Source organism: Streptopelia decaocto (genome assembly GCF_964273445.1).
Source record: "Streptopelia decaocto genome assembly, chromosome: 7".
Classification (NCBI taxonomy): Eukaryota; Metazoa; Chordata; class Aves; order Columbiformes; family Columbidae; genus Streptopelia; species Streptopelia decaocto.
In genome coordinates this window covers 59,214,004-59,235,547 of record NC_138661.1, presented here as the reverse complement: position 1 = coordinate 59,235,547, position 21,544 = coordinate 59,214,004, and the positions used below count along the sequence as shown (strand labels likewise).

The 21,544-nt window shown below is 41.8% G+C and overlaps 1 protein-coding gene across 5 annotated transcripts in view; it reads right to left on the bottom strand.

The window, feature by feature from the left end:
* Nucleotides 1-634: 634 nt before the first annotated feature.
* The window catches only part of TEAD1 (TEA domain transcription factor 1), a 162,890-nt gene continuing 141,980 nt past the window's right edge, over nt 635-21,544 (bottom strand). For all 5 annotated transcript variants that reach the window (XM_082059195.1, XM_082059194.1, XM_082059196.1 and 2 more), the window contains 4 exons: nt 20,298-20,471; nt 8,643-8,783; nt 7,408-7,560; nt 635-6,443 (listed from right to left, as the gene is read on the bottom strand). In XM_082059195.1, the coding sequence (XP_081915321.1) occupies nt 6,330-6,443; nt 7,408-7,560; nt 8,643-8,783; nt 20,298-20,471 (582 nt within the window). In that variant the 3' untranslated portion in view covers nt 635-6,329. The remainder of the gene's footprint in view (nt 6,444-7,407; nt 7,561-8,642; nt 8,784-20,297; nt 20,472-21,544) is intronic.

The following is a 21,544-nucleotide window of genomic DNA, read 5'->3' as shown; positions in this document are numbered from 1 at the left end:
CCCAGCTAGGTGGTTTTGCTTCATGGATGCAGCAGGCGAGTTGATCATGTTTCCTCCCCTCCCCATAGCAGGTACAGCTGCGAGCTGAGGGGTGAGCGGTTCAAGAAAAACAAGAAATAAGTCTCTTGAAAAACGTCACAATTTTCAGCTAACTCAGTTCCCACAGAGCTCAGCGTCCTTCTGGAAGAAACACCTCAACCTCAGGTAACTACAGTGTTCCCCAGTCAGTTCCAGTCGGCACTGGTACTATTTATACTATGTATTATGTGAGATTTTGAATAGGTCGTTCCTGCTTCTGGAATAAAGGGGGAAGGGTGGCTTTTCCCATTAAAACAGTATGGTTTAAACGATGTTTCAAAAAAAATCCAGCACCGTTTCTTTAAGAAGACACACAAGCTAGGGGCAGTCACCTCTCTTGCTGGTGAAATGCCAGAACACATCTGGAGTGGTTGCTGAACGTGCTTCCAGATGTGCCGCCTTGAGTGCCAGCCCCACAGGCTTTTGTAAACGCTGCTGGATGGCCACTGCACCTTTAGGGACGTGCACAGATGCTGCTGCAAGTCCAGCCTTGTGCTGCTTTGGAAAACGCTTCCAAAAGTCGCACCCAACCTCAGAAAGAGATTGATGAAACAGATAAATGCACAAACCACTTTCATTTTCTTTATTTTCAATCGATACTGTATGAATACAAAGTTTCTAGAAAGCTACAAAAATTCTACCACTTTATCAAGAAGGCATCAAAATGTGTCACTTTGCAAAGACATGAAAACACCTGCAGTAACCGACACAAAAATAGCATTTTTAGAGTGATGAAATAATTGCACTTAACTGTCATGGATATTAAAGTTATCACACATATGTACCGCGAAAGCTAGAATACATTTTTTTTTTTTTACAAAGCACTTTATAAAAAAATTCTCTGCACACAAAACCTATAATTTTCATATTACTATCATACTAAAGATAAATTCACTTTAAAGCCAACACTTAAAACATTTTAAACAAAAAAAAGGTACCAGTACCTACACACAGACAATAACAAATACAAGAATACTGTACTGCCAAGAGGTTTGACTGAAACTCCTTTTGAAAGCTTCTGCAAATATGTTAAGAAAACATTGGAGAACATTCACTTTTTTCCAAGAGCCTTCCCTCCCTGTCTAACCCAGAGGTACTTTATCATCAAAAGGCAAGTTCTACATCAAAAGTTACCAGCAGCAGTACAATATTAAAGTAACCACTGACCATATATGAATATGCTTAAGTCACAAACCCATTTTATACACATTACACAAATAAACATAAAGTGAGAATTCCATTAAGTCATTTACAAATGTGAACAAATGCACATGGCAAAAAAACCCCAAAACAAAACAAAACCCCAACCTGTTTTACATAAAATGTACTGAAGAATTAAAGGCTATTCAGGTTTTCAATGTTATAAAATTCTTTTGTCTTTTTTTATTTTTTTATTTTTTTCAGGCACATATTGTATTTTTTGTCTGCAGTCATGAGCCTGAATCAGAGGCCCATAAAACAAAAGAAAACAAAACCACGTATTCTATAAGGAGGTAACAGGGATCTGTCTCCTTTTAGTCAACTGAGTGCATTTAAGTTTTAATTTACACACTAAAACTAATTATGTGATCTCACCAAGAATGACCTGAAAATTTAAAAGATGAAGATCTCCAAAGGGAGATCTTTGTACTTGGACTTATCCAGCCTCAATCTTTGTTTTAGGGGGCTAAACATCTCCTTATGAAAGATAAGAGGGGGGAAAAGAGATCATCCTGAGAGAATTACAAAACTGGGCTCTATTGTACACATGTGTACGTGTAGCCATATGGGGCAAGTAAAGGGCAGACAAAAGGTTTCTCAATATGAGTGAGTGAGTGATCCAGGAAAACTATAAGGGGACCTGCCTCAGAAAGCAAGTGTGCCCTGGGACTTGCAGTGGAAAGATAAATAGATATGGATTAGTACGTCAAATGTTGTATCTGCCTCGAACTGGCCAGTTACTTACATTCAACATCAATGTACACCCTTCATTATTTCAAATAGCCTATACCGTGGAGGTTTTAACGGAAGAAGCTACGGCCAAACTTAACGAGCTGTAGCTGCGGCAGAAAGGGAAAAATGAGCAACAGGCATTATATCTGCAATTCCTTCAAAATAGTGGTGCAGTACCTACATAAAATAATTCTGGAATTCAAGTAAGTAAAACTACATTTGTTAGTAGTAATTTTTAACAGCCCCAAATGGTACCGTTATGCTGATTTTAGTATTTTAGTGAGACAGAAGTGTAGTTTATCACAAATATTGACCAGTACAGCTGAAACGTTTGGTAATGATTTGGTAGTAACTGAAAATATATGCTCTATTTGTGGGGCTAAAGTGTCTTTGCCCTACCTCAGTCTCATTGAGTCGAACAGGATTATAGAGGTAAGTGAGATTTAGACCTTGAAGGAATAATAAAAATAGTATTTTAGAGAGAGGGAATTTGAATTATCACAATATTTACCACACAGTGTCACAATATTTCTATATATAAAAAGTTAATCTTAGTTTTCATCAAATACTTTAAAAATCAAGTTTAAATTGTATTCATTACTAAATAATCCCTCTGACAGCTTTTGGTTTTGCTGATATTTGTTCTTCCTAATGTTGTTTTCTTAAAATCGTGCTCCTCTTCCCATCAGTTTGACTTGCAGTGTACAGTGTGGCCCCCGGGCACTGAAGGTATCAAATACAGACACATTTTTTGAGAGGAGTTATCCAAGAAATCATATGGGAGACAAAAACCCAAACCAAAACAACCCTGTGTTTTGAATGGTGCTGGCCAGAGCTTCCCTAACGGCACCTTCAGCCCCAGTGCTCACATCCAGCATTTCAATGCTTAAAAACACACAGTTGGTTTACCCTACCTATTGGCTGTTCTCCGTTTTCCTCTTGTTTTATGCATCTGACTTTCAGCATGCACAACTTTGTACAGGAAAATCTTCCGTCTAAACAAAAAAATCTTCACAGATACTGAAATACTATTAGAGGAGAACAATGAAGTCACGTTTGCCCACCGTCTGAAAATCTGCATTATATGGATCTCTCATTATGCAAATGCACAACTGGATGAAGAGAATAGAAATGTGAATAATTGTCATTTTTATGCTGGTTTGCGATGCTGTCAGAAATGGCAAACAGTAGATTATTCTACAGCATGTTGCTAGCAAAATTACATTGCTATAAATGGTGCTCTGCTGTGAATGGAGGCCTGTAGATTCAACTTATTCCAATAAACCAAAGGCATTACGGTGATAACTAAATATTTTTGGTCTCTCTACAAATTGTCATTATTATGGCAGCACTTTTCTAAGCTGGAATTTCAAACCAAAGGCACTTTCATGCTAGAGTGCAGAAGAGTCACAATTAATTATTTGGTCATGAAATTTAAAAAGGCAGCATTTAGTCATACAATTCACTTTTCACGGAGAACTAAGCATCTGTAACCTTTCCTTTTGGTATAGACATTAAACTGCGTAGTAACGGGACTGACTTGTACAGAAGGTTGGTTTAGACCAAGCAGTCAAAGAGCTTTTCTGTGGGAAAAAAATACAGATATTTTTAAAAATGGAACCAATTAATAAAACAATATATAAAATTTATGTGAAGAGGCTAAAGGTACTTCTAATATAATGCTAAGGCACTGCATATTGTAATGCTTTGGCAGCTCTCAATTAAAAGGTTCCTACAAAAAAGTAACAGTAACAAGATAAGTACTTCCAGCTTACAAAAGAGCTCACAGTTTACAGGCAGCCTGTTGGACTACACACCCCACACCGAACAGTTGAAGGATTAAGGCTTTTAAGAATTAACATGTACAGGGTATGGATCATTTACAGAAGCATAAAGAAAAGACAATGGAAGTAGTTTCCATAATATTACATATGTGAACACCAATAAACATTGTGACTTTTTATACCCTATAGTTACGGCATATGCAGTGTGCCAGATTCTATTACAAAAACTGTACCTGGTTTTGCAAATTGATTTACATACTTTATATGCCTCAAAGAGTTTGCTTGTTATTAAAAAGAAACAAAAAAAATCACCAAAACCACAATTCAAACCCTAAGTAAAAGACAACTTTAGAACAAAAGAAAACAAAAAAGTAGTTTTTGACTTGTAACACCAAGTGCTTAGAATAAAGGGCTACCGTTAGGCTGTTACAATGCAGTGCTTTTCCTGATGTGACTGTTAGTGTTAAAAATGAGTGTTAGAAGAGACCTTACCATGGACATATTTCTCTGTTCAGTTCACGGAATATAAACCGAAAGATCATCAGCCCTAATATCCACAAGCAGGTAACAGCTAGACATCACACAACCACCCACCTCCTCGAGTCAGAGCGGGGCAGGCGAGGGAATTTAAGCAGTCGCCCTTGCCCTCAGTGATGTCTGTCCGTCCTCTAAGCTGAGTCCTCACCAGCGTTGAGCATGAACCTGCTCTGACACAGACGCGCAGCGACCCGCCACCTCGGCTGGATAATTCAACAACGGGCAATTTTAACAGAGAGCACTATGAGAAACATAAAATGCAAAAATTAAGGCTGACTTTTTCTCAAAGAATATAGCACTGTGCTTGGGAGTAAATTCTACACTTCAATGGTGCATGGGCACCTATCGGTAAAGGGCAGGGTGGAGCAACCTGCTAAACATTAACTGCTTTGATTCAGGACTGCAAAAGACCTTCCCAAGAACGCTCTTTGCCGATAGCTCATGACTGATGGTTAAGGTGGCTTGTGCTTGGCCGCGCAGCCCGCACTCAGCCTTGCAGACAAATGCTTTGTGTGAGCACCCGCTGCAGGCCCAGCACCTGCTCAAACAACAGCTGCTTGGGCAACTGCGGGGAGGAAAAGCAACTGAGCAACGCTGGCTGGTGTAGCCAGGAGGAGTGAGACTGCTCCTCTCACATGTGCGTACCTCGGACCATCACTCACACCCACATCCACCGTTTGAATCCTTACAGTATTAAAATATCTCCAGCTGTGCTTCACTTTCTGGAGTCTTCCCTGAATATAGCAGAAGGATGAATGCTACCACATCTGGAGGCAAAAGGACATCAGACCCCACGTGGTACCTACGTGTTTGTGTCAGATACAGTCCTTGCCAGCTGGAACTGGAGAGACAACTGCGAGAGGTGTAAGAGCACCATGATAAAGAAGGAGAAAACAAAAAATCTCCAGTTTCCAATCTTTGCCTGATGTTGGTTGTGATTTTCTAGCGTCTCATAGATATTAAAGCTGTTGATCCTTTAAGCAGCATACATACTCTTCTTTCAAACACGTTAGTGTTTTACTTTCAGTTTATGAATTACTCACATGTCAGTTGTTTCCATTCATCTGATAAGTTCAGAGTTGCGAGTTTTTTGCTCAACTTATTAGAAAACATAGTTGTCCATATAAAATATAACTGCACACACAAGACTACATATAATGCGAGTCTAAATCTTCAGTATTTACCTACTTATTGCAAAATGAGCCATCTTTTTCATTAAATAATCAAATTTTCATATTAGTACAATACAACTTTATACTCTTTTAAAATACACTAGATATGTTAGGGATAAGGGATGATGTCTTCTTTCTCTGCAATACCTGTTTGAAAGTTTAATGGATTAGAAGATTAGTTTTAGCATTGAGAAAAAAATACAAAATTTGCCTAATTTTAGGACCTGTGTGTTTCTATCAGGCATTTCTTAAGGCTATATTTTTCATTTGGTTTCAAACAGAAAAATGTTTCATTTTAAAAAATAATTTAGTGAATTACATTCGTCCGTATCTTCCACCCTAATTAGTTACAAAGATAATTCTATAAAGATTATTAACTTTGTGTACTCATTTACAGTTACAGCTAAAGATTCATTTCGATTTCACTTGCATCGTAAAACAAGTATCTCATGTTGGAAAAAAACCCAAAATAAATTCTTATAAAAGCTGTCAGTTTTTCCCCATGGCAAATGCTCTGTCATACATTTTTCTATCAGAATTAAAAATAGGCCTCCACAGACAGAGGCGTTAGGTTCTTAAATACAGTCTTCCCAAAGAACTGTGGTTTACAAATTTGAAGAACACTTAGTTTTAGAAATAATTTTTACAACTGTACCAGAATTTCACAGCTACAATTATATATGAACACATTAAAAATGACTTCACTATAACAGGATTTAGAAAAATGTGGGTGAAAGGTGGGCCAGAGGCACTGCCACTTAGTGTTGAGGTTTACAGTCTGTGTTTTGATAAAGAAGTGAAATGAAGTGTATATATAAATAACTGCTCAGTCCTTTACAAGCCTGTAGATGTGATGCTGTGCTCCATGTTCGCTGTTCGACACTTCGAATACACACGCCATGCAGAGCAGGGTTTCTTGTGTATCCCTGTTTGTTACAACCTGTTGGAGGGCAAGGAAGAGGTAGATGGTAAATTACAAACCTGGAAACACCAAGGCCAAAACAAGACACGACTGGCTTAATTGAGACAATCTCTAGATGTGACCATTTGAAATGTGTCTCGTCTCACTCCTTCTTTGGCGATGTAATGTGTGCTCCGTGACTGCGCTCACCCGCTGTGCTCTGGGGCTGCAGCTCCCGGGGAGCGCACTGACACTCATCCCACCCTGGCTGCTGGACCATGAGCCGCCACCCCATGGCCTTGGCTTGGCCTTCCTCAACCTGAGCCCCGCTTCAGCAAAAGGTGACCAGCACAGCCTTGTCACCTTGTGTTCGCTTGCCAAAGGCAGCTGCACATGGCTGTGTGCTCGCATCCCCGCCTCGGCCCCGTGCTGCCAGCCCCTGCTCCTGCCTGAATCCTACGGCAGCAGCGGCGCTTGGCTGCGGTGGAGCCACAAAGCCAGAGCGAGAGCAGGCTGGTCAGCTGGCTGAAACTGGCTGAAAAGCCACTATGTGGACCATTCTTCATGCTTGAGCTCACCTGTTGGGTGTACCATTACTGCATGCTTTCCCAGCCCAAGAACTAATTAACACCACTGACATTTGCAGTATTATAACTGGCACCTCACTAAGAACACAGCAGATGAATGGGATGGTTCAAAGTTACAGCCTCAGGCTCTCTACAAACACCAAATAGAGACTTGCATGAAAAAAAGAGAGAAGTAAGCTGACTTTTTGGGAAGTAACAAAGATGTTTGTTCATGTTCTCAGCCAGCTTTGCCTTTTCATCCTCAGTGTCTACAGCGCACAATTCCAAGAGGATTACTCTGAAGTCAATGGGCTGATCTGTTTAGTAAGCAACATGACTAAGGAATTCAGAAACTGGTTCTAAGTATTACAAGTTAAGCAAACCACACAAAGCCTGAGAGTATTTTAGAAATGGAGAAATAAAAAGTGAGTCCATACCAATAAAATTGTAAAATTTTCCAACACGCTGTTCATCATGTATTTCTCTGGTAAATGCTTCAGCTTGTGTATGAAGTTGATCATATATTCACACATTGGAGAGCGGTTTATTCTGTACACGAATCGGCCATTCTCAAACCTTGCATATTCAGTCTAAAAAGAAAAGTATTTAGAATAAGTTTATTCAGAAATAGCAAAAAAAGTGAATACTTGGCTTTTTTTTCTTTCTTTGTATAGCCAGAAAAAAGAGAACGTGGCTCTCAGACACACACACCTACTTACTAAGTCCTTGCCTGAGCTAAGCGGTGCCTTGCTAAAAATTCAAGGGCCCTTAATTATTAAAAAGTTATAATATCACTACTTGCTCTCTAACCTGTGAATTAAAAAAACTGAACAGATGAGGATTACACAAGGTAAGTTGAAGAAAAAATGAACTGAGCAGAAAACTTTATGGTAAGACAATTTTACAGTAGTTTTGAGGCAACTGTCTGCAAAGGAAGCAGTAAAAATAAGCTTTGTATGTACACATACAAACATAGCTATATTATTGAGTGAATTAATAGGCAATTTATGAATTAAGAAAGATACAAGACTATGGGTGGAAGAAAACAGACTGATTTAGGTTGCGGGGGCTCACGAGGGGCTGAAGGACGGTAGGGCTGTGCCTCTTGGACTCCCATTGCCCAGCCACCAATTGCTCACATCAGGTACTCAGTGGCTTGTGGGGTTTTTTGGCTTTGGAATAATAGAGATGATGGAAAAGTTCTTCATGGTCACCATGCACAGGAAACATATTTAGTATAAGAAGGCTTTAAAACGTTTAAAAAAATCTAGATGACCAAGGGTAGCTTGTCACTGTGGTACGGTGCCAAATGGGTTACATGGCTGGCCAAGTGTTTGGAAATGGGACCAAAAGCATTTTGGCTACAGGTCTTTTCTGCCAGGTGATGGAGGAGGTGGCACTGATGCCAGCTGCAGGTTCTCACCAAAGGTGACACAGGCAGGGGGAGGAGGGTGTCCAAAGCACCAGGTAACCAGGATTTTACTTAGCTGTAGTGTAATCACTCACACGGTAATTTAAAATGAACCTAAACACTGCTGGGAAGGAAAATACTCTTCCAGGAAGGATTAGAGTAAGGAAAGAAAAGACAGGTAAGAGCACAGTAACGACAAGAAAGAGAAAAGCCTAATTAAAATGAAAGGGAACCAGAGAATCATCCCATCACAACACCTACCTCTACTTTTTCTACTACTTGCTTTCCAAATGAGCAGACTTTGGTGGAGCAGGTGATTGTCATGTTTTCTGAGCTCTCGTACTGACTAGTGACTCCGTAAAACGCTCCCGTATCATCTTGAATGTTGCAGTTTAAGTCAGCCTGTTGGGAAAGGGTAATAGATGTTGAATATTTGATTTTTCATTTGGCAATGTCAGTAGCATAAGCTGTAATTAGTGCACAGTTCTTTTCAGAAATAAGAGTGAGAGGGGGGAGTTTTATAGTGACAACAGTTACAGTCTGTCAGGAAAGTACCTGCCTAATTGTTGCAGTAAAAACCTCAGGGAAGCGGCAGTTTCTTCAAACTTTAAACAACAGAAGACAACCCAGTATTTGTCTGCCTGGCAGGCAGCTGATGAATTCCCTGGAGCAAAGGGAACGATGGCCTGCGAGGAGCCCGGCTCCAGAACCAGCCACCCCGCTCCCGAGGGGCTGTGCTTCACTTTCTACTTTTCTCAAAGCAACGAAACCCTCCCGGCGCAGTGAGACAGCTGAGCAACACGGGAATCGATCTCTGATAAGACTCTGTCAAGCCACATGACTCTGATTCAGCAAAATACGTAAGTTTATGGAGCTGTATGATGCAACTCACAGGCTCCACGTGAGCTGTGTGCGCACCGAGCCATGCCTACCGCTCCGATAAAATATTACTGGAAGTATTTGATTTCTTTCAGTATTGCTCTGCAGCCTGAATAACTACCCAGCCGCCTTTGATACCTTGCAACAGAGACGGAGACTTGCAGGATCAAGCGAGGAACAGTGCTACCTTTAATTATTTACATCCCAATCCACGTCCTGTGCACAGCACGACTAATTTGGCTGCAAAGCAACAGCACAGGTCACATGCTGAATCCGGCCTCGCGGGCTGCAGCAGCGCTGAAGCTGTTCTGCCGCTGTGCCCTTTGTCATCACGAATCCGTTCTCAAAAGCTCTCGACTTCAAAGAGCACTAATAGGGACACGGCAGAGTCTGGGGATACCCACAGCTGGATTTGTTGATTCAGGCTTTAGCTCTGCTGACATCTTCGGTGCCCAAGGAGAGAGTGGGCAGGGTTTTCTTTTTATGTGGAAACAGCTGATCAGCTACTGCAGTGGAACACCAAAGAATCCTCTGAATTTTTAACGTACTCTGAGACAAGCATTTTAGCAGAGAAATGCGCTTCCACAGCTGTTTCACTTGCAAGTCCAGCTCTGCTTGTTTCTATTGCCAATATAAAAATGTAACACAAACATTTTGACAGATACTTTCATGTCTACCTCGAGACTTTTTAAAAACCCAGTTTACAGGTATGTTTATTTACTAGTTAGTGTGGAACATTTATAATCCTGCCTTCACTACAGTTCAGGTGATTTGTAACTGCCATTTAATTTTTAACTAGGCAACAACTCATTAGCTCTACTTAGTGTCTTCGGCCTTTATTTGTGGCACAACATTCTGAGGCAATATGCTGATAATAGCACATACTGAGCTAGTTTGTGGTACGGAGAAGACACAGGTCTAAGATTACTCCAGGCTGGCTTTGGTAAATTAATCAGCGGAGAAGTCTCCTGAGGTTTACACACAGTAACACAAACAGCCCTATAGTCACGTATTTTGCATAACAGAAAGAAATCCTATCGCTGTTACACCTTGTTTCTTGCACACGTTTTGCATGAGGTCAGCAGTTAATGTTTAATGTACGTTCACAGCGAGCTGTAAGAAATTGTGCTGAGCTAATGGTAAATAAACAATTTGCCATCACAGCTGGTTTGCAATCGAAACATGACAAAGAGCTAAACATGACAAACTGTAGCAGCCATCGGCCAGGCCACAGCTGTTCCACCAGAATTTCTGAAGAATAGGGGTTCCTGATAAAACTATTGCATTCTTGTAAATAACAAAACCAACAACAATAATAATAACTTTAAAAGTGGTTATTCCTGCTGCTACCACAATCGCAGTTTTACTATCAAAACATTTTCTTATTTTTTTTTTCCTTTCATTTATGGGCAAAATATTTGAGAAATCGTAACTAAAATGCTCCCCACAATTTCATGTTGTCAAAAGGGTGAAGCACATAGACCTTACATTTCAAGCTGCAACAACAAATGTTTATAGAGTTAAAAAGAGTAAGGTTTTATGTGCTGCCTTCTGATTTTGAAGCCCACTGAAAAAAACCCTAAAACTAATGGTTGTATTTCCACGCTGACAGTTAACCTGGAGAAGTAACACATGGGGCCATCTGGCACCCTGGTGATCACTCCCACAGCCCTTCCAGCTCTTGCTGAAATCACCAGGAGTCCTGTGTACACAAGAAATACCGGCTGGCATCCTGATATCTGAATCAGGAATGCTTGAAATTATCACTCAAATGTCACGATGTACTCTTACACGATCATGACTTTGTTGAAAAACTCCCATATATGATAATATAGATGTCGATTATCTTTGTCCTTTTTTTTCAGTCTAGCATACAATAAAAGGTGTTTTCAAGGAAAGACAGTTTTCTTTTTAAACAACAGTTTTCATGTTCGACTAATTACAAACTGCTGAGGGCTGACGCTTTAAGACTCTTGCAAAAAGTGTAACACTAACATAAAGATAATATGATTTGGCAATGGCAAATACTCTGAAATGAAGGCTTCACCAAAGCCTCTCTTAACACTGAAGGGACTTTGTTCTCTCATGCTAAACCAAATCTTGCCCCTCAGTCTGGGCTCCCATTTTTTCACTAGAAGCTGAGTACATGAACACTACGAACAGGGGGTTGTCACATCAAGGAGATATTCTGAGTCAGGTGTTGAAAGCTTTGGCCCATGCTGAGTGCCTTCAGAGAAGAAGGAAAGACTATAACTTCCGGTAGAATACAGAACTTTGGTTAAAAAATTATCATGAGGGACTTAATTATATTGTTAGACCTTATATAGTAAGGAGTTTATCGAAACACATACCACTGAAAGCAAAATTGTATTTCTAGAGCTGATGAAAGCAGGTCACAATTAAAATTAAGGGGATTTTTTTTTTTTACCCAAAAAGGTTATGAGACTATGTGAACCAACCACGCAAAAGGCTGTGCTAGAAATGGGCGCTGCAAATGGGCACTGCTGTGGCTATGGGACTTGTCGATGTAGCTTTGAGCAGGAATGTGATCCGTACCCCAGCAAGGTGAAGGGCTACCCCAGTGTTCAGTTCTAACAGGCTCCTTACTGCAATATTGATTCCAGCTTTTGTGTCCACATTTTAGAGAGGATGTTGGAAAATTGGAGAGGGTTCAGAAAAGAATTACAAGAATGATTTCAGGTCTGGAAAACATCCTTTGTAGTGAATGACTAACGAAACTCCATCTACTTACTTTTTCCAAGGGAAGTTTTTCCACGACTTTGTCATAGCCTACAAGTTGCTACATGGGGAAGAGTCTTCTGATAGATTAAATCTTGCAGAAAAGGACATTAAAAAACAGAAAGCTACAGCTACGCAAAAGCTAAATGAGAAACAAGGCAGAGGCTGGTAAGCCTGATGGCAATGAAGTGCTGGCATAATTTTCAGATGTGGTGGAATCACCATTACTGCAGGATTTTCTTAACCAAGCTACCAGGGATGCTCTAGTTCAAGCTGGCTTATTGTCCGGAGACAGACATTACTTAGTGAGGTTCACTGCCTGTATCGCAGAAGAGGCAAGACTAGATAAACATAATCATAGCAAAATTGAAATATAAGAAACTATCCTCTTAACCTCAATCAACCCTCTTATTATTTCCTTTTTCAGTGGTCACAGAATTGCAGATCCCTGTGAAAATCATGACAACAGTCAAGCTCCTGGAGCGCTGTGCTTGCGGCAGCTCGTGCTGCAACCAGCTTTGTCTCATTATTTCCTTGGTGCTCTGTCTCTCGCTGTTCTCTTGCATTTCAGACTCGGATTGCGTCTTCCTGGTCTGTAAACCAGTTTTCCCTTCTGTACAGCTTCTTGTGCAACTATGCTCTGACCAATTACGGTTGTGAGCACTGTTGTGGAATATACAGAAAAATCAACTTTTGACTGGTAATTTCAAATATATTGGCCCGATTTCAAATATTATGGCACTTCAAATACCATGGTGTGATCGCGTGATGAACAGGAGTCTATTTACTCACTGAATTTTAAAATACAAGATCAATACAATTTAAGAAAAAACACCAACAACTTAAAACCACAAATGGTTTGGGTTTTTTTTTTTTACTTTTAAGAGTAAAACTCTGATTTATTTCTAAGAGCTGAGATTTATATTAGCTGAATGCATCTGGAGGCAGGAGAGGCACTCAGCTTTCTGGCACCCTGTCTATGGTGGCTGTGTAAAAGCATGATTAATTCATTAATAAAGCACAGCTTGTCAATGGGTAGCACTGAAAATAATACATATTAAGAGCACCAAGTGTTTGACGTGCCGCATGGAGCGGCCTCTGCCAGTGTGTTGGAGCAAGCACCAAAAAACAGAGCTGGCTGCAACTAAAATAAAGGGTAAAAATTAAAAGAACTAAATATTCTTCACATTCATTTCAGAAGAGCTCTCAGGCTCTGTGTTAAAGGTGGGGGGCAGAGGGTAGAGCGCTGTGTAATTATAACAGCTTTGGCTAACAAAAAAGCAACTCCAGCAAAAATTGCTGAGAAGAGTCTAAATCCTTCCTGCTGAGTAGAAGGAAAACAGCGCCTACTGGAAACAGTGGGATTTGGGGAGGGCCAGAGCAATTTACCCTGGCGTTCAGTAGTTAACATTAAGCACTTAAGGTCACTTATTAACAACATATAGCTTTTAACAACTGCTGAGGCAGGGAGGTGTGTTACTCATATGACCGCCATCGTGCCTCCCCTCCTCCTCTCCAAAGAGCGATCAAAGAGCACAGATTCCAAATTGTGAAGCAATTTTTTCCAGCGGGAGCATCTGGGTGGTTGGCACGTCTCGTGGCGCGTTGGGCGGCAGCTCGGGAACCGCGTCCAGGTCCGCAGCTCTGCCACATGGTTGGGATGGGGACGGACGGGCCGAGCTGCTCCGGCTTCCCAGCTGCTCGGCCTCGGCCGCTCATTATCCAGCCTCAAGCGCTAATGCCCTTGCATCAATTTGGGGTCCTCCGCAAGCACCACGTGAGCTCCCTGCGCCGAGAGGGTTGTGATGGGCAGAAGAAAATGGATGTCTGCTTTCTTCCATATCTAATTTGTTTTGCATACATTTGCATGCCGGCCAGAGACCCATTCACGTTACGGATCCCATTTGTGAGCTGCAGATCATTTGCCAGTCAAAGCTGGCGAGTCTGCATGCGTGTGTGGAGGGAAATCCAAGATTCTAGCTTGTGTGACAGAAATTACATGTAAAAATAGAAAGAAAGAAAAAAAAAAAAAGGCAGTAGCCACAATTGTGTGTGTGTGAATGAAGGGCACAAAGAATCTCTGCACCTTTTAAGGCGGCTGAAGGCACATGGGGATAAATTCAGGAGGGGGTGGGAGGCGACCACAAGCGCAAGCCATTTCTGAACACTGATTACATGGGTAAATTGTTTGTTCCAGTGTATCACAAAGAGAAGGAGCATTATTTTTCATGCCGCAGCTGTTTTGAATAAGAATAGGAATAAACTTAACCATCCTCCTCATGTTACTTACCACTAATTATGGCATATATTTACATCTATAAAACAGTGAAATTTTGGGGGACATAATTTAGTGCCCCTTTATTGTGTAGATTCCTTTATTTCCATCCCACATTTGAATTTCAAAAATGTTTAGGACTTCAAAGTATCTTTAAAAGCTTGCCCTAATTATAATATGCATTACTTTCTAAAACTCCTAGTTTGCATTGCAGATTCCTGCAAATAGAGGCATTCATTTTAAACATCAATTAATATCATCCGTGCATCTTCAGATGAGTTTGGGTCTTTAGTTCAGAGTTGCACTGAGCTCTGACTAAGCTTTCCTCAGTTTGAAGAATAGCTCAAGTTACTGCAAACATGTAAAATGAAGCCAGAGGGTCAGATCAGCAGAAAGCCCGACAGCCCAATATTAATTTATATCAGCTGTTTTTTTCCTGTGTCACTAGTTAGAAAACATCCCTCCTCCTTTCAGACATATTTGCTTCCCACGTTTGTTCCTGTAGCTGCAGAAGTCAGAGTTCAGGCTCGTCACAGAGCAGTGTCAGAGAACAAAATCCACGGCCATACTATTGCAAGGTGAGATTACACCAGCACTAAGGATCCCAACAGAGGCACGAACCCTCTGCACGATACTGCAGGTTATATAGAAAATTCATGCAAAAAGAGAATCCCTGCATAAAGGGAGATGGTGAATTGTGCCTTCCCAGAGCAATTCCCATGCTGGAGTCGGTGGAGACGTCTGTAGTCATAACAGCAGAGTCAAATGAAGGTATTTTTGGGAGATGTGGCTGAGAGATAGGGGATTCAAAAGGGAGGTGGTGTGAGAGGGACAGACATAGGTTAGCCTCCTGCCAGAGAAAGTGGAGGAGCAGAGGGGGCAGAGCCCTGGGTGGGCAGTGCTGCGGGCCAAGGAGGCAAGGCCAGCAACGAGGTTTTAGAGAGGCATTTAGGGGTAAAGCTGGAGGTGCGATCTATCATTTAGTTTGAACCCTGTCAGGAGGTCTGAGTGTATTATTTACTATTAGCTAATTTAAGAATAGTAGTGAGTAATCAGTGAGGATAGTAGATATCAATACGAGTAGAACTTCAACCAATAAAAGAAACCAACAGAGGCAACATGTGTTGACTTAGCTTTTAGATAGGCTAATCAGAACTTCAAAGACCAGAAAACTTCAACGCTTTTCTCAAGTCACAGAAGCAGTTTAAGTACAAACTAACTGACACATATGTTGACCTTACTCAGATTAAGATTGGATGGCATGAATCATACCTGGTTATTTTACACGGATTGGGCTGATTTTGCTAGTGACTAAGGTAACAGAAGCAGGATTGTGCACTCACCCTGCAACCCAGGGAAAGGTTTCACCTGCAGGTATTCTGCAGCCTTGTCTGAATTTTATATCCCTGTAACCTCTGGCTTCATATCACTGTCACACAAATTTCCTATGCCATATCATAACACGTTCCTTATTTACTCATCGTACTGAGTGCACAACATACCAAGGAAACCTCTTTCTATCTGCTACGGTGACAGCCAGTCTCTGAGGTCACTTCCCTGAACTCTCTGGTTCCCAGTGACTGCCCGGGACAAGCAGAAGAAAAGCCACTGCGTTCAGGGTGCAAGGCAAGAACCAGGAATTTGCTTTGCAGGGCTCTAAGGTGGGTGGTTGAGGTGGTGTAAAAGGAGAGGTCTCTTCCTTTTATACCTCCTGCACTGTTAGGTAGAAAGAGGCCCAAAAGTGTGACATCCAGATGTGTCACCAGGACCGAGGGCAGAAGCTCATCCATTCCCAGCATCAGGTTGTATTTCACAGGAGATACAATCTGTATGAACCAATAAACCTCTGCAAAGCAAAGCAACACTTTGCTTTGTACTCCATACCTGTGATGCTTTGCAAAGTCAACTCCACAGTTGCCAAATGTCTTGCAAGATCTCAGACCTTTCCCTCCCTCTTTTTTGTAATCAAACCTTATTACGTTTATCACAGGGCAAACCATGCTGCTGAGAAGCCTGAAGCAGAACTAAATGGGAAAGAGCAAGAGGAGGACTCTTTCCAGCTACCAGAGCTAAGCCACTTTCTGCCTTAGTCATCCTCAATGCGAGTGCTTGTCTCTGGTCTTCCTGTTTCCCATTTCTCCTTTTCACACTAGATTTAATGTCTCAATAAAATACTCTTTGTGCTGCCTCCAGTGGCATTCTGACTTCTCTTTAAATCTGTTTACAGGCTCACCATCCCTTCTGGCATCAAAACCTCACCTTCGCTTTCAAATGTCCACATGTTAGGACATCTGCCCGCTTTCCTTTTCTGGTTTCCCTGGACTTCTTTCACTCAGTCCCTGTTTTTTTTTCATTGATTCTCCTTGCAGTGCTTTCTCACCTGTACTTATTTGCCCAACACAAATTCATGTTCCTTTATTACTCATGTTACAACCAAATTCCACCAAAATGTGGACCGTCATGGGACACTGATGCTAAGATGCATGAGCTGACAGTGCTGAGCAAAGTATTGATAGTTAATTGATAATAAAGGGAGAAGACAACAGGAAGGATGAGAAGTGGGAAATGGTTAAATAAAGGATGAGTATTGTGAGTAAGTGATAACTACACAACATGAACAGGACCTGGGAGAAGCTGAACCTTCAGAGTAGTGGATGGAGGTAGCGGATGACAAGGAGAGTGGTTACTGACTCAGAAGCGTATACTGAATTTAAAAGAAAATGACAAGAATACAAAAATTAATCTATTTTAACATTAATAAACTTGAAGTTAGTAATATGGTCAGAAATATTTGTCAGCAACCTTTGCCAGCTTTACACTGGCAATATATGACTGTTTAGATCAGTTTCTCAACAATCCCCATAAAAATAGGAACAGCGTCCTTTTTTGCTGAAGAAATGTCCTATTGGGGTGAAAGAAATTAAGGACAGTGATCTGACAGTTTAGAATCCAATTCTCAGTACTAACTACACAGCCATCTTCTGATTTTCCTATACGTATTTCTAGATGGGGGGCACTGGTGTGACGTTTATTCCTAGACGGGCACTCATCGTGCCTCTCGCTACACCCAAACACTGTCCCTGGCACCTTCCCTCTGCCTCAAAGAGAAAATCCTCTGGTCTTTTTTAAGGTCATGGCTCAGGAAGGCATTCTCACCACATTCGTAATGTATAACTCAGAAGGATGTTAGCACTGTGTGTTTTTTTTAATCTCTAAGTTAATACAAGACAAAATTACATTAAAAGCCCATTATGTTGGAAGGCACAGTGAGGTTAGGAAATGTTGGATTGAAGTTGCCTGTACATCCTGGCTGCTGAACTGCATCATGATACGGTCCTGAGCTACACAACCGCCCACTTGCCCTCTGAGCATCTATACAATAGTTCTTTGTCTTTATTATTCTGTGTCGCCCAATCCCTATTTCCTGCACACTACTCAAAACCTCTGCTGAACACTGAATTATTAATTTTATAAAAGTTTTTCCATGGCATTACCTTCATTCTGTATAAAGAGCCATGAGTTTGACTTCTCAGTATCAATCTCAGTGACCACTTGAAGTGAAGGGATAGTATCACCCCCATATTACAGATGGGGAACTGAGGCAAGAGTGTTAAAGGTGTGCACTGCTTGTAGAAGATCAAGCAGAGAAGGCTGGCACTTAAATTTTCAAAGTCATGAGTACAACACAGACCTTAATGATCCAAAGAAGATCTTTACTGGCTTTAGATACCTCTTTGAGCATTCAGCACCCCTGAAAATCAGCTTCCACATCGAGAAAAAGCAGAACATACAATACATCGATGACAGTATCACAAACCTCTGCTGCTTCCATGTCTAATGTAAAGTCTGAGACTTGCCATTCTCTGTGGGAACTGAGAACAGGCAAGTGAAGTGACATGCATTTTGCCAGCATGTTTTGCAAGTATTAATTATGCAAAGTGGATTGGTGAGGTGATGGTCCTCAGTTCAAGCCCAAGTTTTGCAAGGAAATGTATTTAGAGCTCACAGACCCTTCACCTGTAAGTTCTATTCCTCTGCAGCCAGATTTCTTCTGCTCGTACGCTTGTCCTGGTCCCACCCCTCACATACCTGTCTCTGCTGTTTGCCTTCATCCCTGTGTTTCCCCTTATCCTCCTTATCCCAAATGCTCTCTCTTCCCACTCTCTTCCCTCTTTTTGACCCTACATTCCCATCAGCCTTTTCCAGGCTCCTGGTGCCTGCTGGGTGTCAGCTCCCAGGTCTCCGCTGCCTCCTGTTCCTGGCTCTCTGCTCAGCCAGCCCTCAAATGATCAGTCTACAGCTCCCATGCCCTGTGGTTTATCCCTTCTACACCCAGATTGAAGAAAAGAGAGTCTTCCTCATTCCCAGTTTCCAGTTCCAAATCTGGTGTCACAGAAATTTTTGACAAGATATGAAGTCTGGGGTATGCACACGGGGGAGGATATTTCAGGTCACATGGATAAACTTTAACCAAAAGCAATAAATAGCAGGAAATCTGGTCATAAGCAGAGATACCAGATCACTCTTTTCTGGTTTCACCATCAACCTGTCCATCCTGTAACTAGACCCTGAATATGACCCTTTTACTGAGGTTTTAACAGACAAATTAAAAATGTTTAGATCACAACTGTTGCTATGAAAAGCTGTATACTACAAAAAATAGCCCAACAAATTAATGAGTAGAAAAAGCTTTAGTGTAAGCATAAAGTCCAGCCTGGAGATTTGATGATCCTTTTGGATGAACCTTTAGCATCACTAACATGAGATTTTATAAATGCAATAAGAAAAATCTGATGTATCAATAAAATTTATCACAACTAGATCAATATACTATATCTCAACCTTCCATTCAAATTATTTTTACACTCTTGTTCACAACTGATACGAACAGGTACAATTTTAGAGCAGAGTCTCATGGCTGACTAACAAAAAGGCGAGGGGAAAGCAGATGTGCTCTAGTAACTAGAAAAAGTTTAAGGAAAACCCTGGAATGCTCCTAGGCTCACAGTTGTTCTGCTGCACACTCATTACAAATCCCACTTGGTCCTGTCTGCATAAGTGTGGACCGATTGCAGGACTGATACTCGTACTCTTTGCATTTGGCAAGAGTTCAGCCTTGGAAACACTGAAAAGCAAATCTCCAGTTCCGCAGCTTCCCCCTTTTTTCTGGGACCACTAGATGGCAGTTCCCCATTGCCAGCCGAGGGCTCTATTACCTGCCTGCTCCTGCCCATCAGCGGTGTCTACTCTGCCCTGGTGAGACCCCATCTAGAATATTGTGTCCAGTTCTGGGCCCCTCAGTTCCAGAAGCACAGGGAACTGCTGGAGAGGGTCCAGCGCAGGGCAACAAAGATGATTAAGGGAGTGGAGCATCTCCCTTATGAGGAAAAGCTGAGGGAGCTGGGGCTCTTTAGTTTGGAGGAGACTGAGGGGTGACCTTATTAATGTTTATGAATATATAAAGGGTGAGTGCCACGAGGATGGAGCCAGGCTCTTCTCGGTGCAAACAATGATAGGACAAGGGGTAATGGGATCAAGCTGGAACACAAGAGGTTCCACTTAAATTTGAGAAAAAACTTCTTCTCAGTGAGGGTGACAGACACTGGAACAGGCTGCCCAGGGAGGTTGTGGAGTCTCCTTCTCTGGAGACATTCAAAACCCGTCTGGACATGTTCCTGTGCGACCTCACCTAGGTGTTCCTGCTCCAGCAGGGGGATTGGACTAGATGATCTTTCAAGGTCCCTTCCAATCCCATATTGTGATACTGTGATACTGTGTCATGCACAGCTGGGGCACACATCTGCCTTTGCAGGTCACATCTGCCTTTGCACATTGCCCGCAACACAGACTTCTGGTGAGCTGTCAACAGGAGTGGCCCTGGGCCAGCATCCTACCTGAAGCATGTATGGCTTTGCACTTCTAAATGACAACAGAAGAACTTTCCACAAGCACCCTAAAGGGTATGGAATTCTAAACACAGGCCTTATCGACACGAGAGGTTCTCCACATCAAGTCTTACTCACCCAGAATTTTACGAGGAAGAAAGCGTTTTGGGGCCCTTTCCCAAACAGTTCCTTTAGACCGCCCTTCTTTTCAGGAAATTTGTCATAAATCTGACGAATGTCCACCGATTCAAGCAACGGGTCACTGTAAGAATGGTTAGCGTGTCCAATGTGTACGAAGAGGTGTTTATTGTACTGCAAGAAAGAAACAGGAAAATCAGTGCTGTACAAAAAGAACAGAAGTTTATTAAGGCATGGGTCTGTGTGTGTTCCTGCGGAGGGTAGCATGCTTTGATGGATTAAATGACTCACACATTACTCCCGGGACTGTGATTTTCTGCAGTATGATTTCCATGAACAACTTTAGTGATTGTGCTGTAGCCCCTTGTGAACAAGGGTCAACATCAAAAAAATCTGTGTTCCTACTGCAAACCACAAAACACGGTCATCTTCAAGGGAGTAATTTACAGTGAAAGACCCAGCGGCAGCATGGTGATAAAGAGCCCTTCGCATAGCATAATAAGATGAATATGCTCACAAGGAAAACCCATTTCTGCCACTTTAAACCATGCCTTTTAATGTCCCGTGTCCTCAGAGCCTGAATTTCTGCTAGTGCCACAGAGCCCACACATACACACCTCCTTCTTGTCTATTAAAAACCCCAAACATCTATCCATAGCATATGATAATGCCACTTAAGTAAAGAGATAGAAGGGATTTTCTTTCAACTCTAGAATGACAATAACAAGAAGGCCAGTTACTCTGTGCTGCTGTTACTATAGGAGTGGGCCTCATATGCCCCCCAGTATTTTGACCCACATAATATTAAAAAGCCAAACTTTAACCACTTCCCTTGGGAACTAACCCTAGAGGTGACCATCTCTGCCAAAACACATTCAACTTCAATTTCTTAACTTCATCCCATCGCACCTCATTTTAATCAAGAGAAACGCCCCAGCAACCCCTTTTCCTGCCTGGGGGAAATCCCCGGCCCGATAACATCTCCAGCAGCCCCTGCTGGGTCCAATATGGTCTTGTAGGGGCTGTCATTTCTCCAAGACAAGAACACCTTCCAGCACCTGGAATGAAACAGAAGGACGAACCCCAAAGAGGCTCCACCAGTCAGCCAGCAGCTCACAGTGTCACGCCAGCAGACTGAAGGAGCTCGAGAGTGGCAGGATTAAAGATTGGGGTTTTTAACCATGCACATCACAAAACATTTTGCTAACTCAATTAAGGAAAGCTGATGTGCAGTCAATGAACACTAG